The sequence below is a fragment of the Gymnodraco acuticeps genome, unplaced genomic scaffold, assembly GCF_902827175.1.
Source record: "Gymnodraco acuticeps unplaced genomic scaffold, fGymAcu1.1, whole genome shotgun sequence".
Classification (NCBI taxonomy): Eukaryota; Metazoa; Chordata; class Actinopteri; order Perciformes; family Bathydraconidae; genus Gymnodraco; species Gymnodraco acuticeps.
This window is the reverse complement of record NW_022991776.1, coordinates 46,576-74,575: the sequence shown is the minus strand read 5'-3', so window position 1 is coordinate 74,575 and position 28,000 is coordinate 46,576. Positions and strand designations below refer to the sequence as shown.

Sequence of the window (28,000 nt, the reverse complement as noted above, 5' to 3'; positions counted from 1 at the left end):
ACTTTTTAATGCTATTTTATTTCTATTTCAGAAATAGTTTGGACTGTTTGTGTCTTAATTTCTCTTATGAATATTGCCTTTTTTTATGTTGCAGCAACGCAAACATTTCCCAAATTGGGATCAATAAAGTACTTCTCTATCTATCCATCTATTAATCTATCTATCTATCTATCCATCTATTAATCTATCTATCTATCTATCCATCTATTAATCTATCTATCCATCCATTAATCTATCTATCTATCTATCCATCTATTAATCTATCTATCTATCTATTAATCTATCTATCTATCTATCTATCTATCTATCTATCTATCTATCAATCAATCAATCAATCTATCTATCCATCTATTAATCTATCTATCTATCTATCTATTAATCTATCTATCTATCCATCTATCTATCCATCCATCTATCTATCTATCTATCTATCCATCTATCCATCCATTAATCTATCTATATATCTATCTATCTATCTATCCATCTATTAATCTATCTATCTATCTATCAATCAATCAATCTATCTATCTATCTATCAATCAATCTATCTATCTATCTATCCATCTATCTATCTATCTATCTATCTATCCATCTATTAATCTATCTATCTATCTATCTATCTATCTATCCATCTATCCATCCATTAATCTATCCATCTATCCATCTATCAATCTATCTATATATCTATCCATCTATTAATCTATCTATCTATCTATCCATCTATTAATCTATCTATCTATCTATCTATCAATCAATCATCTCTCTCTCTATCTATCCATCTATTAATCTATCTATCTATCTATATATCTATCTATCAATCAATCAATCAATCAATCATCTCTCTCTCTATCTATCCATCTATTAATCTATCTATGTATCTATCCATCTATTAATCTATCTATCATCTCTCTATCTATCTATCTTTGGATAATCCAAGGCTTCCTAAAAACATGGCTATGCTTAGTGTGCATATGAACATAGTGCATGACTCCTGGAACAAAAACAGAGAACTGAGAGTTTCCTATTTCTCTGCTTTCTGCTTTCCGCTGCCTTGCAGGTGCAACTTGGCGTTGAATGATTTGAGAAACTTAAGCCTCGGAGCTTCTCCTGCTGCTCTCAGAGTTGTTGTTACTGTAACACGGTGAGTCATCAGTCTGCAGCCCGAGGCCACGTGTTTATTTTGTTGTTTAATCTGGAGAAGGCCTGCTTATTTTCCACAACACGCTGCCTCACACTCGCACAGTGAACGTGGATAATTACATGTCATTACACTTATAGCTGACACTTTTATCCAAAGCGACAATAAGCACAATCAGCCATGAGGATGATCACAGTAAACACAGAGCTGAATCCAGATCAAATGCACGCTCAAGGCTCTCTGAGCATGTTGTCTCTCACTGATCGTGCTGTTATGTTCAATGTTTGTTTTTCATGTATTGATATGTGTCCTAGTGTTGTCACGATACCAACATTTTGGTTTCGATACCAAGTCAAGAATTGCGATTCCGATACTTTTCTTTAAAAAAGGGAAACAGTCTTAAATGTAATTATTGTGCTTTATTTCACACCAGAACCATAACACAAACTTTTAAACAATGAGAACAATAAATTAAATAAATGACTAGAATTTGTATTAAATACAATTAAGCATAATCTATAAACAACTTTCTTGTTTTTCGCTTCTGGCGTCTTTTTTGTCAACAAGCCGAGGCGCAGCGGCAGTTGCACTCCCACTTGCAGCCATGCTTCTCGTTTTCTCACATGCTCTGGCAGCTAGCGCGTGCACGAGAGAGGGGAGGCACTTAGAGCGTGCTTGAGAGGGGAGGGACTTAGAGCGTGCTTGAGAGGGGAGGGACTTAGAGCGTGCTTGAGAGGGGCGGGACTGCAGGCAAGGCTGCAGTGCAGGGAGTGGAAGCAGAGCGCTGAACACACACGGCTCTTATTAAAACGGCGCTTTCTCACCGGAGTACTTTTCCCAGTCATTCTTAAAGTACCGATACTACCGCGATACCCTGCCGTTTTTAACGGCAGGGTATCGCGGTACCTTTCAGCTATCGGTACACCGTGCAACAATTGTGTCCATGTTGATGTTACACATGGAGCTGCTGTGATGCAAGTCACATTTCAGACTTGATCTGACCATTAAAGTATTATCTTATCGTAGGATTCAAATTCAGAACAGCAACAATTCTACAAGAACTTGCTAAGGGCTAGTGCATTAGCTTCAAATAAGCAAAACCTTAAGTGCTTGAGTAAAAGTTTAGTTGCCAAAGTGCCGTCATTGATCAGGAAAGAAAGAGCTAGTTTACCAAATAAACGTAAACATATTACATTCAAATCTTAATGAGAAAATTCACACTGAATTCAGATTTGGACAAAAGCAAGTATATTAGCTTTAAATAAGCCAAGCCATTTTAAGTGCTCAATGTTTTTATCTTAATGTATTTGCCAAATGGCCGTGGCAGTCTGGGAAAAGACAGAGCTGGTGTACAAAAGAAAATAAAGATTTTTTTTTCATGCAAATCTTAAAAGTAAAAACATGAACCTGAATTCATTTGGGAGCTCCTCCTCCTATGATTAAAATTACGAGAGGAACACATACTGCTCTTTTAAATGCATATATAAAAGTATACTGTTATACATATGAGTGCTGGTGTGCATAAGAAAACTCTCAAAAAGGCAAACAGCCTGAACTCATCCTTGGTTCCCAAAAGCATGTCCACTTGTTTATCGTTACTGAAGTCACACTTTCAATGCAAACTTGTGGTACAAGTACTTCTTCTTAAGTGAAAGCTCTGCATACTTCCTCCAACACAGTAAGTAACCCCTCCATGGAAGTCATGTCAGAGTATTTGTAGTCTTCAGTGAAAATAACCAGTACATTGAGTTTGAAAATCTGTTGTCGCTTCATTTTCATTAAAGCTGTTTTCTCAGTGTAGCTAATGACTTTTAAACAATCCTATCTAAAAGCTGTGTGTGTGTGTGTGTGTGTGTGTGTGTGTGTGTGTGTGTGTGTGTGTGTGTGTGTGTGTGTATTTTAAACACACAAGCGTTTGGATGCATGTCACATCTTATTTTTAAAACAGTGGGTGAAATGCTTTTGATCATCATGCGTTCCCACTTTCTGTCTCTCTGCTGGTTTCTGTATTTCTTTCTTTTATACAGTCCATGCTGTAAAATCATCATTAGTATAAATAACCAGCCTGCTGTCAGAGGCGGTGTTACAGTATAATCAGGAATACAATCATCTGCGTCTGCTTTAAAAAATAAATCCTTTGCACAAGCTCGTCATGCCACAAAGAAATAAAAAGCTGACATTATTTCGTCTTTGAGACTGTAATTAAATCTGCTCTCGAGCTCACAACATAGAATGTGTGTGTGTGTGTGTCTGTGTGTGTGTGCCCTCTGATAAGCAGGTCTGGTACACTGACTGTCTGATTGAGGTCCTCCAGGGAAGGCTTCTGAAGTGGAGGGGGGTAGTTTGCATTCTTGGCCATTTCATGAAAAAAGGGTGCAACCATGGGAGTAAGCCAAGAGGAGGGCTCAATTATGCATGGTTAAACAAAGCCCGAGGCTACCAGCGAGCAACGTCTCAGCAAACTCTGCCTCGATCCAGAGGACCCTCGTCCAGAAAAAAAAAACCAAAACAGCCACAGAAGAACGCAGCTCCTGATAAATCACTGGATTGTGTTATGACAAGAGCAGCCACTTTGAAAGGAGACTTCTCAGAGGCACTGCTTGAAGGAAAACATTCACATGAGGTCAAACGATACATCACTGAGTTTACGTTTCCAATAAATAATCTGGAGAGGCCGCTGAAGCGATCAACAGACTCATCCTGGACGTGATTTACCCAATAAATGTGACAATATTCCTCCCAGGAGCTGACTGTGGTTTCTGTCCAACAGCAATAAAGTCACACTTTGCTGTTTTGCGATTGCCAATAAAAACCGGGACAATAATTCAACTGTTTACCTGAGCAATACTGACATCGCTTCGATTGTATTACACTGCACATTACAAGCAATAATCTAGTCTTGTTACACTACTGTATATATTGTAACATATATATTTTTGTTTTCAGATGTTGATATCACTCAGTGGTTGAACGTGACAAAGTACATTTACTCTACTTTAATTTTGAGGTACTTTTACTTTGCTTGGGAATTTTGTTTTCATACCACTCTATACTTCCATTCTACTACGATCCATAGAGAAATACAGTACTTTTTACCTCACAACATTACTAAACTAGATTAGCAAACAGTTGAATAAACACTAAATGATTATAATGACATTTTAAACAACTTTGAGATTCCTAGACTTGAAAAAAAAAATTGCATTGCATACTTTTAATGTAATACTTTAAGTACATTTTGCCGATTATACTTTATTTTACTTAAAGGTGGGGTAGGTAAGTTTGAGAAACCGGCTCGAGATACACTTTTTGTTATATTCCATGGAATGCTCTTAACATCCCGATAGCAATGAACATATGAAGTGCTTTGACAATAAATACATACAAAAATATCATTTGTGGAAGCCGTAGCGCTGTAAAAAGCACGACCAATCATCTGAGCCGGCCCGGCTAAAGTAACTGGATGGCCTACCTGCCTGTCAGCCTTCCATCTGTGCACACACTTATCTCGTGCCCTCATTGGTCATGTGCGCGTTCGTGTGTGTTGGAGGAGGGGCTCTGTGAGGAAGTCTGAAGGAAGTGGCAGATTTTTTCCGGTTGTGTATTTTCAAATTCTAGCGCACTCGAGCTGGTTTCTCCAGAATTACCTACCCCACCTTTAAGATACATTTGAATGCAGGTCGTCTACTTAAGTAAAGGACATGAAAAATGTCCTCAACACTGTATTTACTGTAACTCAGTGTTGTTGTTTATCTCAGTGTATTTGTTGTCTTCAGAGGTAGTAATGACATTTTCTTACTAACAAGCTTGTTTGAAAGATGCGTTAGCCTTCACTTTACACTTAAATAGTATACTCTCAATATAATTCTGAGTAGCTAATACCTTTTATATAACCCTAAATAATAAGGCTTTATCACATTACTTAGTTTGAAAGCTGCATTTCTGCTTTATTTCCACAAAAAGCTTTTTCTGAGAGCAGCTAATGGCTCTTAAACAAACCCTCCAACATAATCAGGAATATTAAAAGTTAACCACATCAGAGGCCCCTTTCCCAACGCCACACACTGCAGCAACAGGACCCTCAGCATCTGGCCCCTCTTTCTTCAGACACACAATAAATCGGAAAGTATGCGTCTTTGGTTACATGTAAATTATAGGCAGTTCTTCCAGAGCCGGAGGGGGGATCAGTATCCACGTTCAGTTCACGTATGAATGGGAGAAACCTGGCTAAAAAGCTCTCTCCCGACATCTTCCTCTTGTTTCCCCGGGAAACAGGAGAGGAGGGTCGGAGTCAGGTGACAGGGGCGTCCCACACACACACATTCTATGTTGTGAGCTCGAGAGCAGATTTAATTACAGTCTAAAAGACCAAATAATGTCAGCTTTTTATTTCTTTGCGGCATGACGAGCTTGTGCAGAGGATTTGTTTTCAAGCAGACGTTTGTATTCCTGATTATACTGTAACACCGCCTCTGACAGCAGGCTGGTTATTTATACTAATGATGATTTTACAGCATGGACTGTATAAAAGAAAGAAATATAGAAACCAGCAGAGAGACAGAAAGTGGGAACGCATGATGATCAAAAGCATTTCCCCCCCTGCGTTTTAAAGATGTGAGACGCTTCCAAACGCTTGTGTTTTAAAATGCAGCACACTGATGGATTTTAAATCAGTCTCTCACCACCTGAAGAGCAATAAAAAGACACTTGGTTTGGCTTTAGACCAACCGATTAGCCTCTAATCACCGCTCTGATTTTCTTCAGCATTTCAATAATATGAGCTGTTTTCCCCGGTTTAATAAGCACGCTTTGAAGGAGAGAATAACAATAATGGCATCTTTATTCCCAGGCCAGAACCAGAGAAAAAGGGCACAAAGTGGCGCGGATGAGACTGGCATGAGGCTTTACGGTTTCTCCCATGTTCCCTTTAAACTGTGGGTTTTCTCTGGAAGTGTTTCCTTGTACGATGTGAGGGTCTGAGGACAGAGGGACTAAGGACAGAGGGTCTAAGGACAGAGGGTGTCGTATTGTCATACTGATATTCTGTACACACTGTGAAGTCCACTGAGACAAATGTAACATGTGTGATTTTGGGCTATATAAATAAACACTGATTGATTGATTGATTTACTGGATGTCCACTTACAGGAAAAACAACTCTTAAAGGCCCTATAATGCTTTCTAGGTTTTCCCTTTCCCTCTATTATGTTCTATAGGTGTTAGTGCATGTAAATGGTCTGCAGAGGCTAAAAACCCCTGTTTTTCCTCCAGAGGGAGTTTCTCTCCCACACCCCCCCCCCCTGCCCTTCCTGAAACTCCTCCATTTGACTCCTTTGTTTACTTCCATAACATAATGACATCACTATGTAACACTCCCGCTTCTATTGGCTAGCGCTCCAACACATTGTACGTGATAGGAGGCGTGTGGCGCAGTTCAGGTTCAAACCCCACTGCAGTCAGCATGTCGTTGTGTCCCTGAGACACTTCACCCCAGATTGCTCCTGTGGGGATTGTCCACAGGATTGAGTATGTAAGTCGCTTTGGATAAAAGCGTTTAACAAGTGACATGTAATGTAATGATAGGCTAAGGGGCGGGGCATCTCTAAGCGGTTGACCAATCACAGCAGAGCCGGCCAGCTAACGAATCAGAGCAGACTGGGCTCTGGTTTCAGACAGAGGGTGAACATATTTCAAACTGTTGTGTTGAGCGAAGAAAAACATGTTGTTTTCAAAGGCTGAACCCCAACGAACACGGATAGAAGCTAAATGTTTCCTTATGAGGAAAGATCCTGATTAAGACTCAGCTCACACACTCGATACATTGAAGTGAACCAACATATATTCCCCTGATAGAGAGTAGTACTCACCACAGGAGCAGCAGGTGAAGCAGTTTGTGTGATACAGGTTCCCCATCGCCTGGCAGGCCTGACTGGCTCCATACACTCCTTTCCCACATTTCACACAGATGCCTGTCAGAGGAACACACTCCGTTAGTCACTGCTGTTAATCCTGAGCAAAACAGTCAAATAAACGCATCCGACACACAGCGTGGAGAGAAAACACTTTGTTATTAGGAGATTTGCAAAAAAAATATCATATCACAACCTCTCCTACAATACATCATACCCTCTTTTGCCTACTTAATAATAAAATAATTTAAAAGTATTATTTCTTGCTTTGTTATTTGGTATTTATGTACGTTATCTTTACATTTAACTTGTAAAAAAGTACAAAAATGTGCATTTGACTCTGAAAAAAACCTAATACAATTGTGTTCTCTTCCAAAAGATAGCTTTGACCACTGTTAGAATAACACAGATTTCTGAATGAAGATCATATCTGCTGAGTGTGCGCACCATAAGAATACAATCATTTCTGGACATGATGCCAGCTTAGTTGGAGCATTGCTTTGAAACTGATAAAAAAGTGACTCTGCCAAACCATGTGTGCATTCCTGTAATTATGCAACAGTCAATAAAAGGAAGTAGAAATAACTAACCAGCTTTAAATGTCATCACTACTGTAGTTCGTCCTCCGTTGCCTTTGCAGTAAAACTTCTTTAAATGATTTTATATTCCAGTTTCATAAGTCCAGCCTAAACTTCTGTCATTTCCAAGTATTTCATCATGCCGTTTTGAAGGCTAACGTCTACAGGAGAGCAGATGAAAATGTCAAAATGCTGTGACATGCAGTGGATGAGAGAGGAAGGACAGACCAGAAACAAAGTCCACAAAACCGTTGTTCTTTTCCTCGTTCGCAGGGAATGGATTGAGCATGCTGAGGGTGATTGAAATGTGCTGTTACACAATCCAATCAGTACAAGAGCGAGAAACTTGAATAAGCTTTTCGGGGTATTTCGATTATTGTGGAGACATTTTTATTGAACAATGGCATTTTCAAAGCATGCTCAAATTGTATAACTTGACTCTCTTATTTATAATTTATTTCCAGATGAGAAGGGTGTCATTGTCCCTAATCTTCACCTATATATTCAGTTAACAAATGTTTTGAGTCCAAACTCTGTCAGCGTATCACTGTAGAAACATTTTCAGTAGTTGCCTAAAGTTAGGCTACTGAAAACACTCATTTGAATGTTAAGTATTCCTCTAACAGAAACAATCAAAGTTAAAGTAAAGAAAGAAAGCCTTAATAGCTATTATTCAGTATACACCCATCACTTAAAGTCTCAGCTAATTAAGTATTTTCATTATGGACTGATCTGCAGATTACTTTCAAGATTAATTAATAAATTGTTTCGTCTATAAAATGTCAGAAAAGTAAACATTTCCATCCCACTTCTTTATAACCCAAGGTCTTTAAACATCTCGTTCTGTCTTGTCAAAAACCCAAATATATTCACTTTAATTTAAAATCTCCATATTTGAGAGACTGAAATAGCATTTTCTTTCATTTCTGCATAAAACATGACAATCAATCGCAATTAAAATAGACGTCAATTGAATTTAAAACAGAGAAAAGCAGGAAATCTCCATATTTGAGTGTCGGAAAACCGCATTTCTGACATTTCTGCATTAAAACACATGATTAAACGAAATAGTTGGTGATTATTTGATTGATTAAATGACCAATCTTTGGATCTGTATTGCCAACTAACTGTGATACGTTTTGTAACTGAGCACTTCAATACCACTCTGAGACAAAACGACAAAAGATAACAAAGAATATGTTACGATATTTTACATAAAATAACCACAACTGCTCCAACTTGGGTTCAAACCTTCGTTTCCTCCTAACTGAGAAAACGGACTTCCTTGTCCTTTAAATAACGTGTGTGTATTTGTAGAACGTAATGTCCTCCTCAGACAACTTGACCACAGACCAACCCCAATCTCAGCTAAAAACTGTACAGCACTTTGGTCAACTGGGGTTGTTTTAAATGTGCTGTAGAAATAAATATAGATTGAGATTGAGGGAGGAAATGCCCAGACAGCGGCCACAGGTACACAATGAGTAATATGACCTTTAGTGAAGAAATGAGATAGTCTGGAGGGGGGGGGGGGGGGGGGGGGGGAAACAGTGGCCTCAAACTATTTGTATTCGCAGCAGCAGACTAACGATCCCCAAACTCTCACGAACAAGACGACCTCCGCCGGGGTCACATTCCTCGGGGAGAGCAGGGTCAAAGCTGGGGGGGGGTGAGTCCAGGGTCAGGGTGCCTACAGGACACAAGACCCCCCCCCCCCCCCTCCCATAGAGCAGAGGTGGGAGAAGTACTCAGAGCTTGTACTTGAGTAAAAGTAGAAGTACTCAGATCTTGTACTTGAGTAAAAGTAGAAGTACCAGAGTGTAGGAAAACTCTGTTACAGTAAAAGTCCTGCATTCAAAATGTTCCTCAAGTGAAAGTAGAAAAGTATTCTCATCAAAATATAGTGAAAGTAGCGACAGTAAAAGTAGTCGTTGTGCAGATTGGTCCATTTCAGAATAATATATATGATATGTTTTATAATGATTGATCATGAAAGTGTTCTCAAAGCTGGTAAAGGTGCAGCTAGTTTGAAGTACTTTGTATTCTGCAGGGGAGCTTGTGGATTTACTCCAGGTGGAACTAAAGTCTGATTTAACACTTGATTATATTTCACATCATTCATCCAGATCTGTGAAGTAACTGAAGGTATTAAATACATGTAGTGGAGTAAAAGTACACCATGTACCTCTGAACTGTAGAGGAGTAGAAGTACACAGTAGCATAACATTTAAATACTCAAGTAAAGAGCAAGTATCTCAAAATGGTACTTGAGTAAATCTACTTCCCACCTCTGCCATAGAGACATCATTACACTCACTCCTCCCTTCAATACATGGACAGTCTTGCACTAGTGCACTTTCTCAAAGATATTGAAGTGATTGTTATTTTTGTATATATTGATTGTTGTGCTTTTATTTAGGTCTTAATGTGTACATAGGTATATACATATTTGCATACATATTTGTTTTTGTATTCGTGATTGTGGGAGACGGCATTTGGATCTCTGTCTGTACACACAAACTGAAAGATTGACAATAAAGTTGACTTTGACTAAACACACATTTCAGGAAGGATTCGGAGCAAGGACGCCCTTTCTGTGACGTAATGGTAGAACTTCCTGGCTATCTGAAGCAATAACTTCCCTTTTATAACAGCTACAGAGCAGCATGTGACAGATAAAGGCCAAGGGTACGGAGAAACTTGCAAAGGTTATTTCCTGTGTTTGCACAAATAAATAAAACGGAAGTCAAATATTGCGTTTTTCACTCGTGCACTCTAAAGATAAGAAGGCGACAAAAGTGAACGAGTACACTTCAAATAAACTTTAATTGGTTGAACAATTCTCCAAAAATAAAAGTCCATGATGATAAACACAAGGGGGGTACAGCTATATGGACACATGTTTATATTCCAATATCATTAATGCAAAGAAAAAGCATTGAACATTCCCATGGCATGTCCGTCACTTTTTTAGTCCCAGCACGCTTCCTTCAATGGCATTCAAACCGTGACTAAGCATTCAAATGGTGCCCTTTTTAGTACGCAAAACAACATGTCTATTAAAAGTATAAATAGTTTTTCATTAAAACGTCTTGAAGCCGCTTCATATGATATCATTCTTTTATTTTTTGCCTTTTCCACTTCTTCTCCTTCTCTTCCAGTGTAATTATGTTTGCCCTTTACTTTGATGATCACTCTCTGCTGCTGTAATGACCAAATGTTCCTTATCTCACATCATTAAATCCTCAACTCCTAAAGGTTGGATTGTTTGAAGTGCAGTTGAATGAGGCACGATCCATAGTCAGCGTATTCTGGGGAAACAGACAGTAGTGTGGGTATGGAAGCTAAACTATTCAAAGCCACCAAACTCCATTTAGAAAAACAGTCATTTTATCTTAAAGGTGGGGTAGGTAAGTTTCAGAAACCGGCTCGAGTGCACTAAAATTTGAAAGTACACAGCCGAAAAGAATCCGCCCCTTCCTTCAGACTTCCTTACAGAGCACCCCCTCCAACACACATGAACGCGCAATGCAGATGGAAGGCTGACAGACAGGTCGGCAATCCAATCCGTTTAGCCGGCCCGGCTAAACGGATTGGATTGGATTGATAACAAAAAGTGTATCTCGAGCCGGTTTCTCAAACTTACCTTCCCCACCTTTAAAGGTCACATGTCATGCTTTTCCAGTTATTACCCGTCCCCTTGTGTGTTATGAAGGTTTTCTGCATGTAAACGGTCTGCAGAGTCAAAACCCTCAAAGTACACCCTGTAGCGAGTAAAACTCTAACACAGAAAATACCTGTCTATGCTGCCCCAGAACGCCTCGTTGGAGATTTTTCTTTTTCCATTGTTTTCTTCCTGGGTACAGTAACGTTACGTCCACGGAGCCGTTACGTTTGGACCAATCCGCGGACTTCCTCACACACACACACACAATCGGCGGGACGTTGCGAGGCTCGCTGCTGCGAGGAGCGGGACACTGTGAGCTGGCTCACTGGTGTGGGGTCAGCGAGACACCGCGGAACTCAGCCTGGGCACACACACAAACTCCCAGCCAGGCTGCGGGTGTGTGCGTGTTTGGGCTGGGTTTCGCTATGTCTCACTGTCTCGCAGACGGCCACTGGGCTCACAGAGGGGGGGGAGGGGGGGCAGGAGCTCCAACAAGCCGTGTAGGACAGAGAGTGAATACACATACTATACAGAGATGCTGTATGAGAAACCAATGTGAGTTTGGAACATTGAACAATGTAAATGTATTCTAGTAGACCTCAACAGTGGAATTATGATTAGTAGAAATGGCCATGACATGGGACCTTTAAGCACAGGAGTTGTTGGTCTAACGTTGCTTTGATTTGTTGGTAAGATTGTGTTATTGTGTGACTTTCTTGAATCTGAATTAACCTTTTAAAGAACAAAAGTCACACAATAACACAAACGCATGAACCGATTAAGAAAGCAATACCAGAAGCGCTCATGTTCTGTAAGGTGAAATTGCTGTTTTTGTCAATGGAGTCTGGAGTCTACAACCTCTTGCCTTTTTATCCAAACTTTTGGTGTACTGACCACCATATTCTGCAGGTAATACACTGACTGACTACAAAGTACACATAACCCAACTTCAAACTATCCATACTATCTGGTTTATTTACATGTGATTGGCTTGTATTTGTAAATGCTGCCTCTTTAGTTTGAAGATGGCAGTATTAAATGCAACGAACCCACGATAAAGACTCATTCCTCTGTGTTTATACAAGACATTTGATGAATATCTGTTACTAAGCACAGCATACTTCCTTCTCTGCTTATTTACAATGACAACAATGGATGAAGTGGTCGAGCTTCTGTAGATGAATAGTAATAGTACTCCAGAGATTATGAATGTTTCCGGTCAATGCATGTGGGTGGAGTGAAATGTAGTCTTTTTGTGACTAACGCTCACTCAGATTACAGTGTGTGATGTGAGTGTTAGTCACCACTGTGTGCATTGTTACACTAACACTACACTTGTGTCTGAAAGCCAAGAAATGGACTCTTACTATGAGAGAGGTTTGGACTAATGGGCTAAAAACAATAACAAACATTGACAGTGGAGTTTATATCTTAGTAAACAGAAATCACAATATGTTGATGTGAGTGCAAAATAAATCAAACAACATTTTTGAGAGAACGTTTCTGTTTGTTGCTTTTACATTTGTGAGTTATTTCTCCTTAATTACCGCGTTCATTTCAGAAGATATCTAAGTTTTGCTTGTGTAATGTATGACTTTAATCTAAAAAGGTATCTGAGTTTTTGCTTGCGAATTTACGCCCTCATAATCTCAGAGAATAACGAACTTCTTTTGTAAAATCGAGAGTTTTTTTCTTGGTAAAGTACCACTTGTCTTTCATGAATATATTCGATTATAATGGCAGAAAATACAGATTTGTATTCTTGTTAATTTCCAGCTTTCATCTTGGAGTTTTTTATCAGAAAAATTATCCCCTCTATAATGCGTATTTTTCTTTAATGTATTTCCGACATCATTCATCTATGGCCATTCAATGATATAATATAAATTGTAACCAACAGCTAACAAAAAAAGCATGACTTAGTAACCCTCCTATTGTCTTCGTTCCTCCCCCTTACTTTGGTGTTCGTGGTCAAATTTGGCCGGTCCTGTTTTAACTGCTATTACATTAACACAAAAACCTTTAATCATCACCAAATTTAATTTAACACCCTTTCAAACTGTACATATTGTATCAGACTACTGGTATACAGTACATGAAAAACTGCAGTTAATATACAAAGAATAGACACTGAACATGTATTGCGTGTGCCAGGTGCATAGGCCAGGTGTGATCCATGTGGGGGGATGGGCACATAAGGGGGGGGGACACATCTAGAGTGTGTGTGTGTGTGTGTGTGTGTGTGTGTGTGTGTGTGTGTGTGTGTGTGTGTTGTATCTGATCCAGGTGGTTACTAATTCCTTTTCTTTATGGCGGTCATTTTTGTCCGGGAACACCATGGTGTTACAAAGTTGACTAAATCATCCAAAATGCAATGAAAGTGGTGATCAGCAATTGTATATGTTCAAATGTCTACTGTGAAGGATATCATGAAGCCTGAATGCAATCGAATGTCAAACAAAGAAGTTATGATTGATGAAAGTAGTAAATCGGTCAGATTTGACCCGAAGACAACAGGAGGGTTAAGAAGGCAATAAGGATTTATCTTCACTACTTTATTCCATTTGATTGGGAGATCTTTAAAATTAGTGTGTTTTTAGGACTATGGCGGTTTCATTTGTCAACATATAGACGTTGTTCGTCATGAGAAAAAACACAGAAAACGACTTCAACTAGAGAAAAACACGAGTAATATAAAAACAACAATATGTAATTTGGTCTGATTTCCACATAAATGCTAAACATCCCAAGTAGAGATGTCCCGATCCGATCACGTGATCGGGGATCGGAGCCGATCACGTGATTTTCAAAAGATCGGAATCGGGAGGAAAAAAAATCGGTGATTGGGAATTTTATTTAATGTTACAAAACAAAAATGACCATGTTCACGTCTTAAAGTCATCCTGAGGCCTTAGTTTTGGTTTAAAATTACACAACATCATGTATGTGTTGCTTCTTTTGGGCTTGTTTTCATAGACCTGGGGCCTGTACTACGAAGCTGGTTCAACCTAACCTGGATATGTTTGAGTTAGCCGGTTGGCCTAATCCAAAACATACACGCTCTCGCTAAACTGTACTACGACGCTGGTTATCAAGTGGATCGCTCAAGCCAGCCGTGTCCTATCTAGTTAGGTGCGCGTTCACATGAAAGGGGTGGTATCTGGAGCATTCGACCAATCACAAACATGGAGAAGCGTACTGACAGCGCAGCGGCATACTTCCTGAATGAAAAGTCAACTTTAATACTAGTCAAAAATTAAGAAGTTAAACTTTAAACATCCATGACTTAAACACTTTATCCAGGATCAAAGCCACATAGCTGCACCTGCAAGGTGAATACAGCTGGTAACAGAAAAAGTGTTTGAATGCGTACTTTAACAGGTTTATGATATCACTGCCCCGTCTAAAACACGATTTGACTTTAATTACATTTGACTCGAGTGTTTCGTCAACTTAATGTGTGGTTTAAAATAATACTTCTGCATACAGTATGTGACACTGTGAGTGTTGCACGGCCCGATACGGCTCAGCTGACTCAGATAAGAAAATATATGATACATTATGAAGTGATATGCCGCGGACTGTACTTAATGTTACTCTGATCCAGTTACTTATGTTGTGGTAGATATGTGGTAAGTGTTCTTAACGCTAATGTTATAATAGTCAGATTGCTCTGAAGATGGGAGGTGATATTCTATTAATGTTCACGTTCACACAGTCGGTGATTTTTGCCGGCCGTCTTTCCTGCGACGGCAGCTTTTCTGTATTTCCTTTCTCCTGTAATATGACTTGATCGCTTTAAACTCCGCACACTGAGCTCTGATTGGTCAGCAGGCAGTGCTTTCACTGAGTTGAGCTCTTAGCCTGCAACCTAACCTGGTCCCGACCAGGTTAGCCGCTAAGCATAAGTTACCATGGAGATCTAGCCTGCTAAAAAGAGAACCAGCTTCGTAGGACCGGAAAGCCGGAGTTTCCCCTGAATTTAGCCGCTAAGCGAAAATCCTGCTTCGTAGTATACCCCCCAGGTTGCTTATTTCTCTCAGCTGGCAACAGAGTGGGCGCAGTGTCTAATAGTAGCAGTAAGCTAACGAGAGGCTACGTTCAGCTGATGACTCGGGAGTCGGGACGGAGAAAATGTCAGGAGTTTGGAAGTATTATAAAATTGAAAGCGAAGGCAGTGTAACAGCCAGATGCAATGTTTGCAAGGCGGAGGTTCCGCGTGGTGGAAAGAACAGAGCTACATTCAACACGACCAATCTAACACGCCACCTGAGAAACAAACACCAACAACAACACGACGAGTACACAGCGGCCACTCAGGTAACGGCACTGAAACAACCGACACTTTCAGAGACTTTTAAAAGGAAAGAGAAACTGCCCCAGAACAGTGAAAAGGCCAAAACAATAACAGCCAAGATAGCTGAATTCATCGCGTTGGATGACCAGCCGTTATCTGTTACCTTTTTTTTTCTATTAATGCATTGCATAAAGATCGGATCGGGAAAAATCGGTATCGGCAGATTGTCAAAATCAAATGATCGGAATCGGATCGGGAGCAAAAAAAGGTGATCGGGACATCCCTAGTCCTGAGGTGTCTTTAGTGCGAGTGATGGAGTGGTTCTCATGTTACAGGACAGTGGGCAACGGCTGTCATTTAAAAGCAGGATGCTCAATCCCTCATGTGCCAAACTCACAACATGTCCATGTGGCAAGGACAGGACGTGCATTCACTGAGGGTACAAATACACCCGCTTCACTCCAGCACATGCATCCCTGCACCTTCCAGACAAACACTGCTGTTAAGATCAATGTGTGTATGTTACAATGCTTATAAGAAGGGTTTTAAACATGACTGATGATGAAATAAAGACACACGAAAAGTAAAGTATGAGTCTATATTTCAAAAGGTTAAGAAAATGCAATGTGGAAGATCGTGCAAAGAAAACCTCTCTGATTTTCTTATATAATTGTGGCAAAGCATGGAGGTTAATATGTGAAGTTTAGATGAGAAAACATTTATAATAATCAAACATTTGAGCAAGTTCTTTGTAAAACAATCTATATTCTGAAAACACAGATTGGTGAGAAGGTTTGCAGAGCCCGATTCATGAAGCGTTAACGACCACACGGTGAGAGTTTGACGTCTCACAGCAAAAAGTCAAACCGGTCCCTGAAGATATCAGCAGGTTACACGAGAGGTGTCAAGCAAATGAAACATGTATAGAGGTTGGATGGTGAAGCAAATGCTGCGAAATAGTTTAAAAACCTCTGGACGTCATATAGAAATGATTCAGTTACTGCAGAGGGAGCAGATGTACACATATTTCTAGTAGAGACTAATCATGTTCCTGATAAGTCACAATAAACAAAAATATTAATAATAAAAGACCAATGGGATCCTTATAGTAACTAAGGACAGCTGTGATGCGCTGTGTTTGTGGAAGAGGCTGTTAAAAGGCGCAGATCTTGAACTAAAACCACAATTAACTTCCCATAATGCGGCATGCCATATTAGAGTTCCAGATTAAATCAATTAGTTGTCAGCAATTAAATTAATGGGGCACTATTTTCATAATGAATTTTAATCAGTCATTTTTAGGGAAATATAGTCAAAAAGATCCTCTGATGTCTGCTTCTTAACTGAATATGTTCTGGTTGCTTAACTCCTCTACGAAAGTAAACTGAATATCTTTAAATTGTGGACAAAACAAGAGATTTGAGGACGTCATATTGGGGAACATTGATTAGTATTTTCCACAATTTTCTGACAACTATCGACCAACAACTAATCAAATAACAAATACATTGTTGAGCGATCTGAGTCACTGTCTGCCGCTCATTAACATGAGTTAATCAGGACCAGAACCTCTCTCCATCAGGACCAGAACCTCTCTCCATCAGGACCAGAACCTCTCTCCATCAGGACCAACACCTCTCTCCATCAGGACCAACACCTCTCTCCATCAGGACCAGAACCTCGCTCCATCAGGACCAGAACCTCTCTCCATCAGGACCAGAACCTCTCTCCATCAGGACCAGAACCTCTCTCCATAAGGACCAACACAACTCTCCATCAGGACCAGAACCTCTCTCCATCAGAACCAGAACCTCTCTCCATCAGGACCAAAACCTCTCTCCATCAGGACCAGAACCTCTCTCCATCAGGACCAACACCTCTCTCCATCAGGACCAACACCTCTCTCCATCAGGACCAGAACCTCTCTCCATCAGGACCAAACCTCTCTCCATCAGGACCAGACACCTCTCTCCATCAGGACCAGAACCTCTCTCCATCAGGACCAGAACCTCTCTCCATCAGGACCAGAACTTCTCTCCATCAGGACCAACACCTCTCTCCATCAGGACCAGAACCTCTCTCCATCAGGACCAGAACCTCTCTCCATCAGGACCAGAACCTCTCTCCATCAGGACCAGAACCTCTCTCCATCAGGACCAGAACCTCTCTCCATCAGGACCAGAACTTCTCTCCATCAGGACCAGACACCTCTCTCCATCAGGACCAGAACCTCTCTCCATCAGGACCAGAACCTCTCTCCATCAGGACCAGAACCTCTCTCCATCAGGACCAGAACTTCTCTCCATCAGGACCAACACCTCTCTCCATCAGGACCAGAACCTCTCTCCATCAGGACCAGAACCTCTCTCCATCAGGACCAGAACCTCTCTCCATCAGGACCAGAACTTCTCTCCATCAGGACCAGAACCTCTCTCCATCAGGACCAACACCTCTCTCCATCAGGACCAGAACCTCTCTCCATGAGGACCAGAACTTCTCTCCATCAGGACCAACACCTCTCTCCATCAGGACCAGAACCTCTCGCCACCTGAACAGTTTCTTCCCCTCTGCTACCGGCCTCTTAAACAAGGCCCGGCCCCCCCACAGCCACAACGTAGACTCTATATGCATCACATTAATGCACACAATGTTCATACTGCTTACTGCACATATTTCTTGTTTCATAACAACATTCATAGCATTCTATTTCCATGTAAATTACTGCTTTATTTTATTGCTATTTAACTATATTTTATTACGGTGTCCTTAAAGATTTTTTGCTTTATATTAGATTTCTTTGTTATGTCTGCACCATGACATCAAGTCAAATTCCTCGTATGTGTGAACCTACCTGGCAATAAACCTGTTTCTGATTCTGATCAGGCATTTTCTCAGGTGAGGGGTCTTCGCTATAATTTGAGACCATTTGACGAACCAGAGGCTAATGTAGGCTTAAAAGTAGGATATAAAAAAAGTATACATCTGGGCAATACATAAATATTATATGATATTGTGATATGAGACAAGATATTGAGTTTGAATATCTAAAACAATATGAGTGTTGTTTTTCCCCGATTTCAAAGACTACATTATGTCGTTTTTATATTTCTATCATTTGTTTAATCGCCAAGTCATTAAATCCACTGTACTGATCAGAATTGACCAAAATCCTATCGTGGAAATATTAAATAATAGCACCAATAGTCAACCTAACAATATCGTTGAAACATCGATAAAGTATTTGGCCAGAAATATCATAATATCTGATTTTCTACAAATGGCTTAGACCTATATACCCACTGCATTTTGTGCATGTCCATAGTGTGTACAGTGGGGTGCTGTTGTCCACCAGTCAGCGTGTGTGTGTGTGTGTGTGTGTGTGTGTGTGTGTGTGTGTGTGTGTGTGTGTGTGTGTGTGTGTGTGTGTGTGTGTGTGTGTGTGTGTGTGTGTGTGTGTGTGTGTGTGTGTGTGTGTGTGTGTGTGTGTGTGTGTGTGTGTAACTACTGCCATTATAATTCTGGGCAGGTGATCAGACTTGACCCCCACCAACTATGTCTGGCCCGCCAGCCAAGATCGTGTGCCAAGTGTCTGGTGCTGCCCGACTCCCCACTGGCTGGTTAATGAAGGGCTTCGTGGGGGGAGAGAAGACGCGGGGGAGAGAGAGAAGAAGAGGGGGAGAGGGAGGATGGGGATTTAGGGGTGGGCCTCCCCTAAATTGCAGGCCTGTATCGGGCCAGCTGTTGATTCACAGCTCCGTCTGCACCACAACAAACATAAGGGCCACACAAGGGCCGTCCCGGGCAGAGTGGGACAAAAAAAACGGCAAGAAAAAATAAAAAAAAAGAAGCCTGGCAGTCAATTTCTCCACTGTCGCTACGGAAACAGAGCTGTCTCTATTGGGACTGAGGAGCGTCTGACTACATTCTTCTCTATCTCCCTCCTTTATGCTTTCTCCATTATCTCCCCGCTCATCCCCCCGGCTTCTTCTTCCTCGGTTCTTCCTCCCGCTCTCACCTGCTCTTCTGGAACAAATCAACAGCTGTCTGACTGAGCAAGTGCACTGGCTGTAAAACAAGCCACTGTTCCCCAGGCTGCAGCCATTTGTCTGTCTGCTAATTCAAAAGGTGAGACAGCGACTTCCTCCGCAGGCCTTTCATGCTGCTGGCCAACCACATATATCTCACAGTGAAATGCACCACAATGCTCGATTCTAAGTCCAAAAGAAAAACCAAAGCACTGACCACAATCTGTCCTGCAGCCTCCAGAGGATACACGCATTTACAACAACTCTGCACCACACTGCTGTGAATGACCCAAGGGTGTCCTGCAGAACAGAAGGTCCTTTCAGAGAGGTGCAAAGGATAGCTTTGCCAAGATATCAATGAGTGTTTGCCCCCGTAATGCCGCTCTCATCAGCCACAGAGGGACCTGTTAGCAGTAACGTAGCATTAGCAGGTTGCAAACAGACCATGACAAGAGGACAAACCAAGCTCTTTCTTCCTGCACAGAAAAACTAGACTATTTGTATTCTAATTACAGTCACCTTGGCTCTGAAACAAACAAAGGTAGTGTCTCACGCTACTAATACAATCCTCAATTGTTGCCAAGGAGCATTCTTCCCATTCAGTGGAATTAAACGTGCTCTTATCACCTGGTAACCTCATTTTGGGACCTTGTTTGGGATTTTTAAACCTGCTCTACAAGACCAAAATCAGCAGGAGGGTTTCCTTTCAAAGCAACAATGCACGGGTCTGACAGGTACACGTGTGCGTGTGCAGGAACAGAAGGAAGGAGAAGGAGTCAGAGCATCTGAGGAGAGACTTTGAGGCTGAGCGAAACACATTGGTGTGACTAATGTGGAGCAAAGGAGTTCTTTGACATCAATCAGGTGCCACAGTTGATAATAAAAGCAACTTAGAATCTCAGTCAAATTACTACTTAGACACCCATTTTCAAAAATCACCTCTTAGTTGATGCAAAACCGTATTCAACATGTACAATGCTCCGTACTACTCTTAACTCTCATGTGATCTAAGGGCCACTTTCTGCACAAAATACAGTTTTGATAAGGATGTTATCAAAATAATTCATGCGAAAATCCCTTTAGTTTTTGATTTCCCAACAACACAGCTGTGTGTTTGCAACTTCCAATCATATCCACTTGCAAGTTTTGACCAAAGAAAATCAAAATACCTACCAAAATATTCCTTTTTCATGTGCATCTCTAACTCCTTCTCCAGCTCCAGGGTGAGGGCCTCCAGCCTCCGCTCCGCCTGGCTGGGTCCGCTCTCTCTGCTGGGGGTCACCTGGTAGGGCATCTTAAACCTCTGGCTGGAAGCTGTCTTTGTTGCCACTCCGTAACAAAACGATGACGGAGACCCCGCGATCATCTCCACTGTCCCTGCCTGCTGGGGGGCCTGCTGCTGGGGCTCCGGCACCGCAGAGAGCCCCTGTAGGTGGATCCGGTTCTGGATCCCGTTGGAGTCTCCATACTCCTGCAGCAGCGTGTCCTCGTGCAGACCGCTGCCCAGCATGGAGGACCGGGGGGAGGGCAGCTGCAGGTCTGGGTAGGTGCTCATAGACCCCCTGGAGCTGCGGGAGCTCCTGGAGCTGTGGCTGGAGATGCTGGACCGGGGGCTCACCACACAGTTTGCAGAAGTCCCGGGTCTGGCACTCCCGTCCTATCAAAGATTCAAAGGCTTTATTGACATATGAACTGTAGCTACAGTGTAGTTACGGCAATGTCCCGTGCTTCTCCAACAGTAGAACATCAATATATCAAAGACATAATTTAGAAATAGTGCAAGAAGAGTAGAAATTAAATCTGCATGTGCAAGTAGAGCAGGAGAAGTGAAATATATACAATATATCATGTCAAATCAAATAAGCTAAATGTAGCAGAAAACTTCAGCCCACTTTCCAAGCCTCAAGGATCCTTCTCAGGACATTATGCCCCCTGCCACCGTTCTGTATTTGTTTTTAATACAACGATATTTTTAATGTAACCAGCAGAAGAACAAAGCCCTCTGTATTTCTATTAAGAATGCAACTCAGAGTCATTTTTATATGCAATTTCCCTTTTTGTGTGCATTTATTGTATGTTGTACTGTGAGTGTTGTTTTATGTTATTGCCAAAGACAAGTTTCCATTATATGTATTCTGAATCTGAATGTTGCAGATTCAATGTGGTCAATGTACATGTCAAAATAGAATCAGATAAGCAAGGGCAGAATGTACAAATTAATACTTTTTTAAAAAAAAATACAAATAGCGCAAGGAAGAAACTGAGTAGAAATGAAATAGTGCAAAATAAAGTTGCAAGACCAATGTGCAGGTAATGCAGAAGTGAAAAATATACATGTCCAATAAATTGTTGCACGTGACCAAGTACATGTAGGACTCTATTTGCATGTAAAACAGAATCAGATAAACAAGAACAGAATGTACAATTAAAGTTAAATACCTGGCTGCAGATGCTCGACCGAGGGCTGGCCAGAGGGGCTCCGTGTAGAATCGCCCCCTCCAGGTCATGGTTGCCCGAGGGCCCGTACCGTGAGTCCGAGTAACTGGACCGGGGGCTGGTGGTGAAGGAGTACTGGCTGGCCGTGCTGGACCGGGGGCTCGCGTGCCTTTGGTCGTAGCCCATGCTGATGCCACTGGTTCTGTTGCTGCTGGGTTTGCTGCAGCAGTCGCAGCTGTTGAGGCTGGCCCGCGGGCTGGAGTGTTTGCTGGTGTCGCTGGCGGTGCTTGCATAGCTGGATCTGGGGCTTTGCACACCCTCACAGTGCACTAAACTCGACCTGGGGCTGGTGTACCTGTCCTGGCCCGGCACCACCAGACTAGTGCGTGGGCTGCTGAGGCTCGACCTCGGGCTCGCATGCTTGCTCTGCTCCTGGGAGGACAGGGACGATGCTAGGCTGGACCGGGGGCTGGTGGGGTTGTATCTCCCGTCGTGGCTGCTGGTGATGCAGACGCTGTTACACCTGTTGCCGGGCACTGCAGCCGGTTTGTTGAGAGGCACGCCGTCGAAGGTGGACCCGGTGCTGTACCTGTGGCCCTGCACCTCCAGAGAGTACCTCCGGTGCCTCTCTGAAGCCCCGGTGTAGCACGGCAGAGCCACTTCGGATTTGGTGCAGCAGCCCTCGTCTGCGTAACCCGCGTCTCTCTGCGGGGCACAGAAATCCACCGGCACGGTCCGGCTGCAGTTGACCGGGCGCACCGGAGCCGCCGTGTACACTTTATTCCCAGTCGTGAAATTCTCCACGGTGTGATGCTGCTGGTGCAACACAGAGGTGCCATTCATTGGCTTACTTTTATGCTCTGCTACCGCCGGAGCAGAAAAGTCTAAATCGGGGTTAATCACCAAGTCTCTCCTCGCATACATCCCGTCTTTATACGCATCGTACAGGGAAAGATCCTCCATCAGTTTGCTGGCCCGGAGTCCCAGATCCTCCTGGTAGTGCTCCATGTTGTGAGAAACAAGTTGAGAGTGTGCTCCGCTCCGCAGACTAGCGAGCACCGCGGAGCACTAATTGCATTTCACATGGAAATCAAAACAAAACGCCGCGGTACAGCCGTCGCTCATTTACAAAGAAATAAACCTCCAACGCAGTCTATAAACCTCCACCGTGTGCCGCATCGTCTTCCTGTGCTTTGCCCCCTTCGCCGAAGAAACAAACTCTTTCTCACAGTTTTCAGCCGACAGGGATACGTTTGTCAACTTCAGTTTTTGTTAAGTTGAAAGGTCTTTACAGTCAATGGCGCGCTGCGCGGAGGAATTTACCCTTGTTGGTTTTTCCTCTAGTTTCGCGTACGATCCCTTTGCCTCAAATCAAAGTAGCCAGGATAATCGGATACGCCTTAAATATCCGTTGTATGTAAGTCTGAGCCCAGTAAGCGTGCGGAAATCTAAATAAAACAGCGTTTTACACAGGGGACTCGTTTGCGTAAAAGGAATGCGGGGATGAAGACAGGATGCGCTGCGCCTCTCTGGAATGTGGTTAATGCTGCAGAGAAACAATGATTGCGACCAACTCAGCAAGGGGCTGCCGGCTCTGAAAAGAGAATAGTTTAGAGAGAAGGGGACGTCTGCATTCATCCCAGGCAGACTCAAATACCGCTCAAAGCACGCCTCACCTGGTCCGACTCCTTTTACACCAGGAATAATCTGCAGGGACTTTGTAATAAGGAGGGAAAGGCTATTTATATATAAACTCAAGTTTATCCACATTTCTTTAAGTGCAATGATATAAAGATAAAGATTCTCAGATCACCATAACTCGAGTGCATAAGATCCAGATGAATATAATGTGTAATTATCCAAGTTAAATCAGAATAATTTGTTTTGCAAAGTAGGTTTGCCCATACAGGGAAGATGCTTTGGCGTGGAATGTGCAAAAAGACAACATTAGATTTAAAATGGTATAAAAACGATCATGATAAAAAAATTAATTTAGTTGAATAAAAACAGGAAATATAAATAAAAAATCCGTATGTATGTGAAGTACAATATAAATATAAAAGTGGTAGAGCTGTGCAGAAATGTGCCAAGTATAGGTTTTTAAAGAATATTAAGATGTCTGCAACAAAGCAAAGAACACAAAGGACATATAGCAAAGGATTATTCTCTGTTTGTAATGGGCTGCACAAATGTATTCAACGTTGAGTAGAACTAAACTGATTGCAGAGCAAGGATCATTCACAAAAGGAAACTACAAAGCTGTGGAAATAAATGTTTGTCCATGATAACAAATGGAGGTCATGTTTAACTTTGTATTTAGTCAATTATTCCTGTGAGATTGGGATATAAAGATATAAGGATAATACATCAGGATCCTAGAACATCGCTTACCTGTTTACATAACATTTAAAAACCACCATGAATGCAGGTATAGTTTTCAGAACATTCCTTTGTATTTGATTTATTACAGCTCCACAAAAGCAGCATTAAAAACATGTCTGTATTATTCGAAGCTTATGGTAAAAAGAGGTAGTATTTCTAACAGCAGCCATATAGGATGTTAAATGAAGACTTTACATTACAGAGACCATTTACTTATGTTCACATTTGTTGGCTGTATAAAAAGGTGTGTTTAAGTCTGAAGCACCTGCCATGTACCGACTGATTATGTAATCAAATGTGTCCATGGACCTTAAGACGTCTGATTTGTTTTGCTTAGCTGCTTATCAACTGCCAACAAATGGAAGAAAAGACAGAGCCACGGCAACAAGGGCAGCACAAACCAGGAAGTCCAGTATCAATCGACCGAAGAAGGAGCTTTGAGATTTCTTCCCATGGCCTCTGCTTCTGAACCATCGCACCACCTCGTCCAGGTTGTACTCCTGGGGCTCATAACCGAGCTCCTCCTTGGCTTTGGCCATGCTGAAGTAATGCGTCACGCCGGTCTTATACACCTCAGTACGTGTCAACAGGGGCTGGAAGTTATAGACGGGCCCGATGAGGAGGTGAATCATCTCTGTGAGGAAGGCCACAAAGTAGATGAGAGAGACGGGAAGGCGCAGTTTGGGGAAAGGATACCCTAAACCCTCAACTAGAGGTCTGAAGAACTCAAAGTTGTTGACGGGCCTGCCATCTGAGATAAAGTAGGCCTGGCCAGAAGATCGGTGCTGCTTCTCTGAGGTCAGAGCCTCTGCTGCGAGCTCATGTGCAGACACCAGGTTGTCCACATGCACAAACTCCACCAAACTCTTAGGATCTCCGTACACAAACCTGAAGATCCCCTTCTCTATGTAGCCAACTATCCGGGGCAGGTGCCTCTGCTCGCCCGGCCCGTAGATCCCTGCAGGACGCAGAGCACAGCTTCTCAGCACCCCGGCACCTTCCTTCAGAGCTGTGCCGTTAGCTTTCAGCACTGCCATCTCCGCCAGAGACTTGGTTCTGGAGTAGTGGTCGGGGTGGAGGTGCAGAGGAAGATAAGGGAGGCTTTCATCCCCGTTCTCGATCACTTGGCCCCCGAACACCACGTTAAAGGTGCTGGTGTAAACGAGCCGGGACACTCCGTGCTCAATGCAGGCCTGCAGGACGTTCTGTGTGCCCTGAACGTTCACCGCCTCGATCAGGTGCCGGTTCAGCTGCTCCCTGCCAGACATGCCATAGGAGGCCAGGTGGAACACACAGTCTGCACCAGCCATGGCCTTCTCAACTTGTGCATACTCACGAATATCTCCTTGAACAAACATAATGTCCTCTGGCAGCTCTTGCTTTGGAGAGATTGTGTCGAACAGGATGATTTTGGCTCCTTTTGTATGCAGGGAGCATGCCAGGCTGCAGGGGGGAACACATTATTTAATATGAACCTATCTATGCACAACAAGTCCTTATTTAAAATCACAAGTGCACAAAATACGTCATAAATAAGAAGAAATTGCATGCATCTCTACTTGTTAAACCAACCACAGGTCTGTAACATTAGATTAAATCTAAAAATAATAACTGATGCAATAGCGCCACCTTGTTGTGGTAAAGCAGTGTAACAGCGCAGAGACACTGAAACCATTACTTTGTTTACTGACAGTGAATGCGAAATTTTTTTGCAATAAAGAAAGTTGTTCTTACCGATAACCAAAATAGCCACATCCCCCAGTTATCAAACACGTGTCTGTTCGTGCATTTGTCATTGCAGGAGGAAGAATCTGTGTGTTTAAAACAGATTGGGTTATGCACAATTGAATAACAACAAAGTATACTTACATGTTTAGAAAGAATATATGAAAACAACATGGTTAAAGTAAAAAATAATACAGTTACAAACAAAGAAACAACAAAATAAAAGCTGCAAAGTTGACGTTACCTAACCTGCAGTCTGCAGGCTGACTAAATGGACAATACTTGAATAAATGTGCATGTTATGTAATAAACTGAATGCATAAACGTTACCTGCCACAGCTATTTTCAATAAGGGGTTATTCAAGATGCCATGCCTCAAACTGTTCTACAAACTAGCTTAAGTGTGCTACATGCTCGTACAGTAATTTAAATCAAAACCGATATTGTATTATAAACTAAATAAATTCACGTGTTTACTGTTGGTACCAACCTGATCATTCACTGAGTAGAAAAAGAGGTAAATGTGAGTTGAATATCACGTTTTAAAAACTCTACTACAAGCACCGGCGTGCACTTCCTTGGTCCGTGCTGTACGTGCTTATGTTACGTAACGTACGTAAATAACATCGAGCATCTGCGTCAAGTTTACGTAAAGGCAGAAAAATACCGGAAGTTTTTCTATGCATTTTTTGCGATTTCAGATCAAAAACATCCACAGCAAAAATTAATGATTTTTAAATAATTTATATTTTATAATTGTACAATTAACGTGTGATTAAATGTTTAGTATTTGGAATCTCTCATCGAATGCATTATCATTTCGGTTTCCGCCGATTGTGCTTTTACTTTGAAGGATGTAACCGGAAGCATTAATATAAATACATGAATATGCGTTCTGCCAGCAACATAATAACTTCCTATGTGCAAGTCGTGCCTTCAGAATAAAAGCAGAGACATTTAAAAAAGACATTTTAAATTGTAATGTAGTACAATTTTGTTTAACTAATACAACGAAACATCTTATTACTAATTGGTCATGAAAAGCCATAATAAACGTCATTACGTCAAGTCACTGGCACTACTAGTCATGGGCGTCACTTTGTTAGAAAAAGAGGTGGGGACAATTATCCAGATTTAACATCAGCATAGCAGAAGACAACCGATGTTCTCCTAACCATCTTTGTTGCATTGAATGTATGAAAAGAGTGTAATGCTTGCAACATTCCAATAAAGTTTGAAACAAATAAAATATTGTAATTGTTGGGGAAATATTTTCCAAGGCCCATAACTTTGACCCAGTTTGTCAGTTTAAACTGTCCTGACTGTAACCTTGGCTGCTGGGCTCTCAGTGTTTTGTCTCCCTCTTCCTGCCTGTTGGCGTCAGCTGATAGAGGTGTTATGATTCTATCTTGTTATGCACAATGCTGATTATTCTCTCAGAAATACATGGGTCTGGGGTAGAGTTCTTCAGAATTGATTGTGGCATCTCAACCGTGTGGTCAACTCGTGGCCCGTGACATGTCGTGTGAATTCTCCGGCCGAAGCTCCAAATAAACCGTCAGTGTTTGCCATCAAAGCTCCAGCTCTCCATTGTGTCTCTTTGAGTCCTGACTCCCAAATGCTTCAGAAGATTCCCCCACAGTAATACTGATTTAGGACAAGTTTTTCCATTCTTCTAAACGATAAAATATATTTGTAATGAAGGTTATAATAAATGAACGAAAGCATGTTTGTAATATGTAGTTATAACATTATAAAAGTCATATACAAGCGGCCGAGATGGGTTTTCTCCGCAGGGTGGCTGGTGTCTCCCTTAGGGATAAGGTGAGAAGTTCGGTCATCA

At 41.8% G+C, this 28,000-nt stretch overlaps 2 protein-coding genes across 2 annotated transcripts; both read right to left on the bottom strand.

The window, feature by feature from the left end:
* Positions 1-6,842: 6,842 nt before the first annotated feature.
* LOC117535124 (Wilms tumor protein 1-interacting protein homolog) lies at positions 6,843-23,632 on the bottom strand. Its single transcript, XM_034199455.1, has 3 exons — positions 22,054-23,632; positions 20,788-21,271; positions 6,843-7,107 (listed from the first exon to the last, which is right to left on the bottom strand). Exons 1-3 carry the CDS (start codon positions 23,056-23,058, stop codon positions 6,944-6,946), a joined length of 1,653 nt encoding a protein of 550 aa, XP_034055346.1. The 5' UTR covers positions 23,059-23,632; the 3' UTR covers positions 6,843-6,943.
* Positions 23,633-24,479: 847 nt separating this feature from the next.
* sdr42e1 (short chain dehydrogenase/reductase family 42E, member 1) lies at positions 24,480-26,765 on the bottom strand. The gene is made up of 3 exons (XM_034199456.1): positions 26,648-26,765; positions 26,167-26,243; positions 24,480-25,875 (listed from the first exon to the last, which is right to left on the bottom strand). The coding sequence occupies exons 2-3, from the start codon at positions 26,226-26,228 to the stop codon at positions 24,777-24,779; spliced, it is 1,161 nt and encodes a 386-aa protein (XP_034055347.1). The 5' UTR covers positions 26,229-26,243; positions 26,648-26,765; the 3' UTR covers positions 24,480-24,776.
* Positions 26,766-28,000: the final 1,235 nt, after the last annotated feature.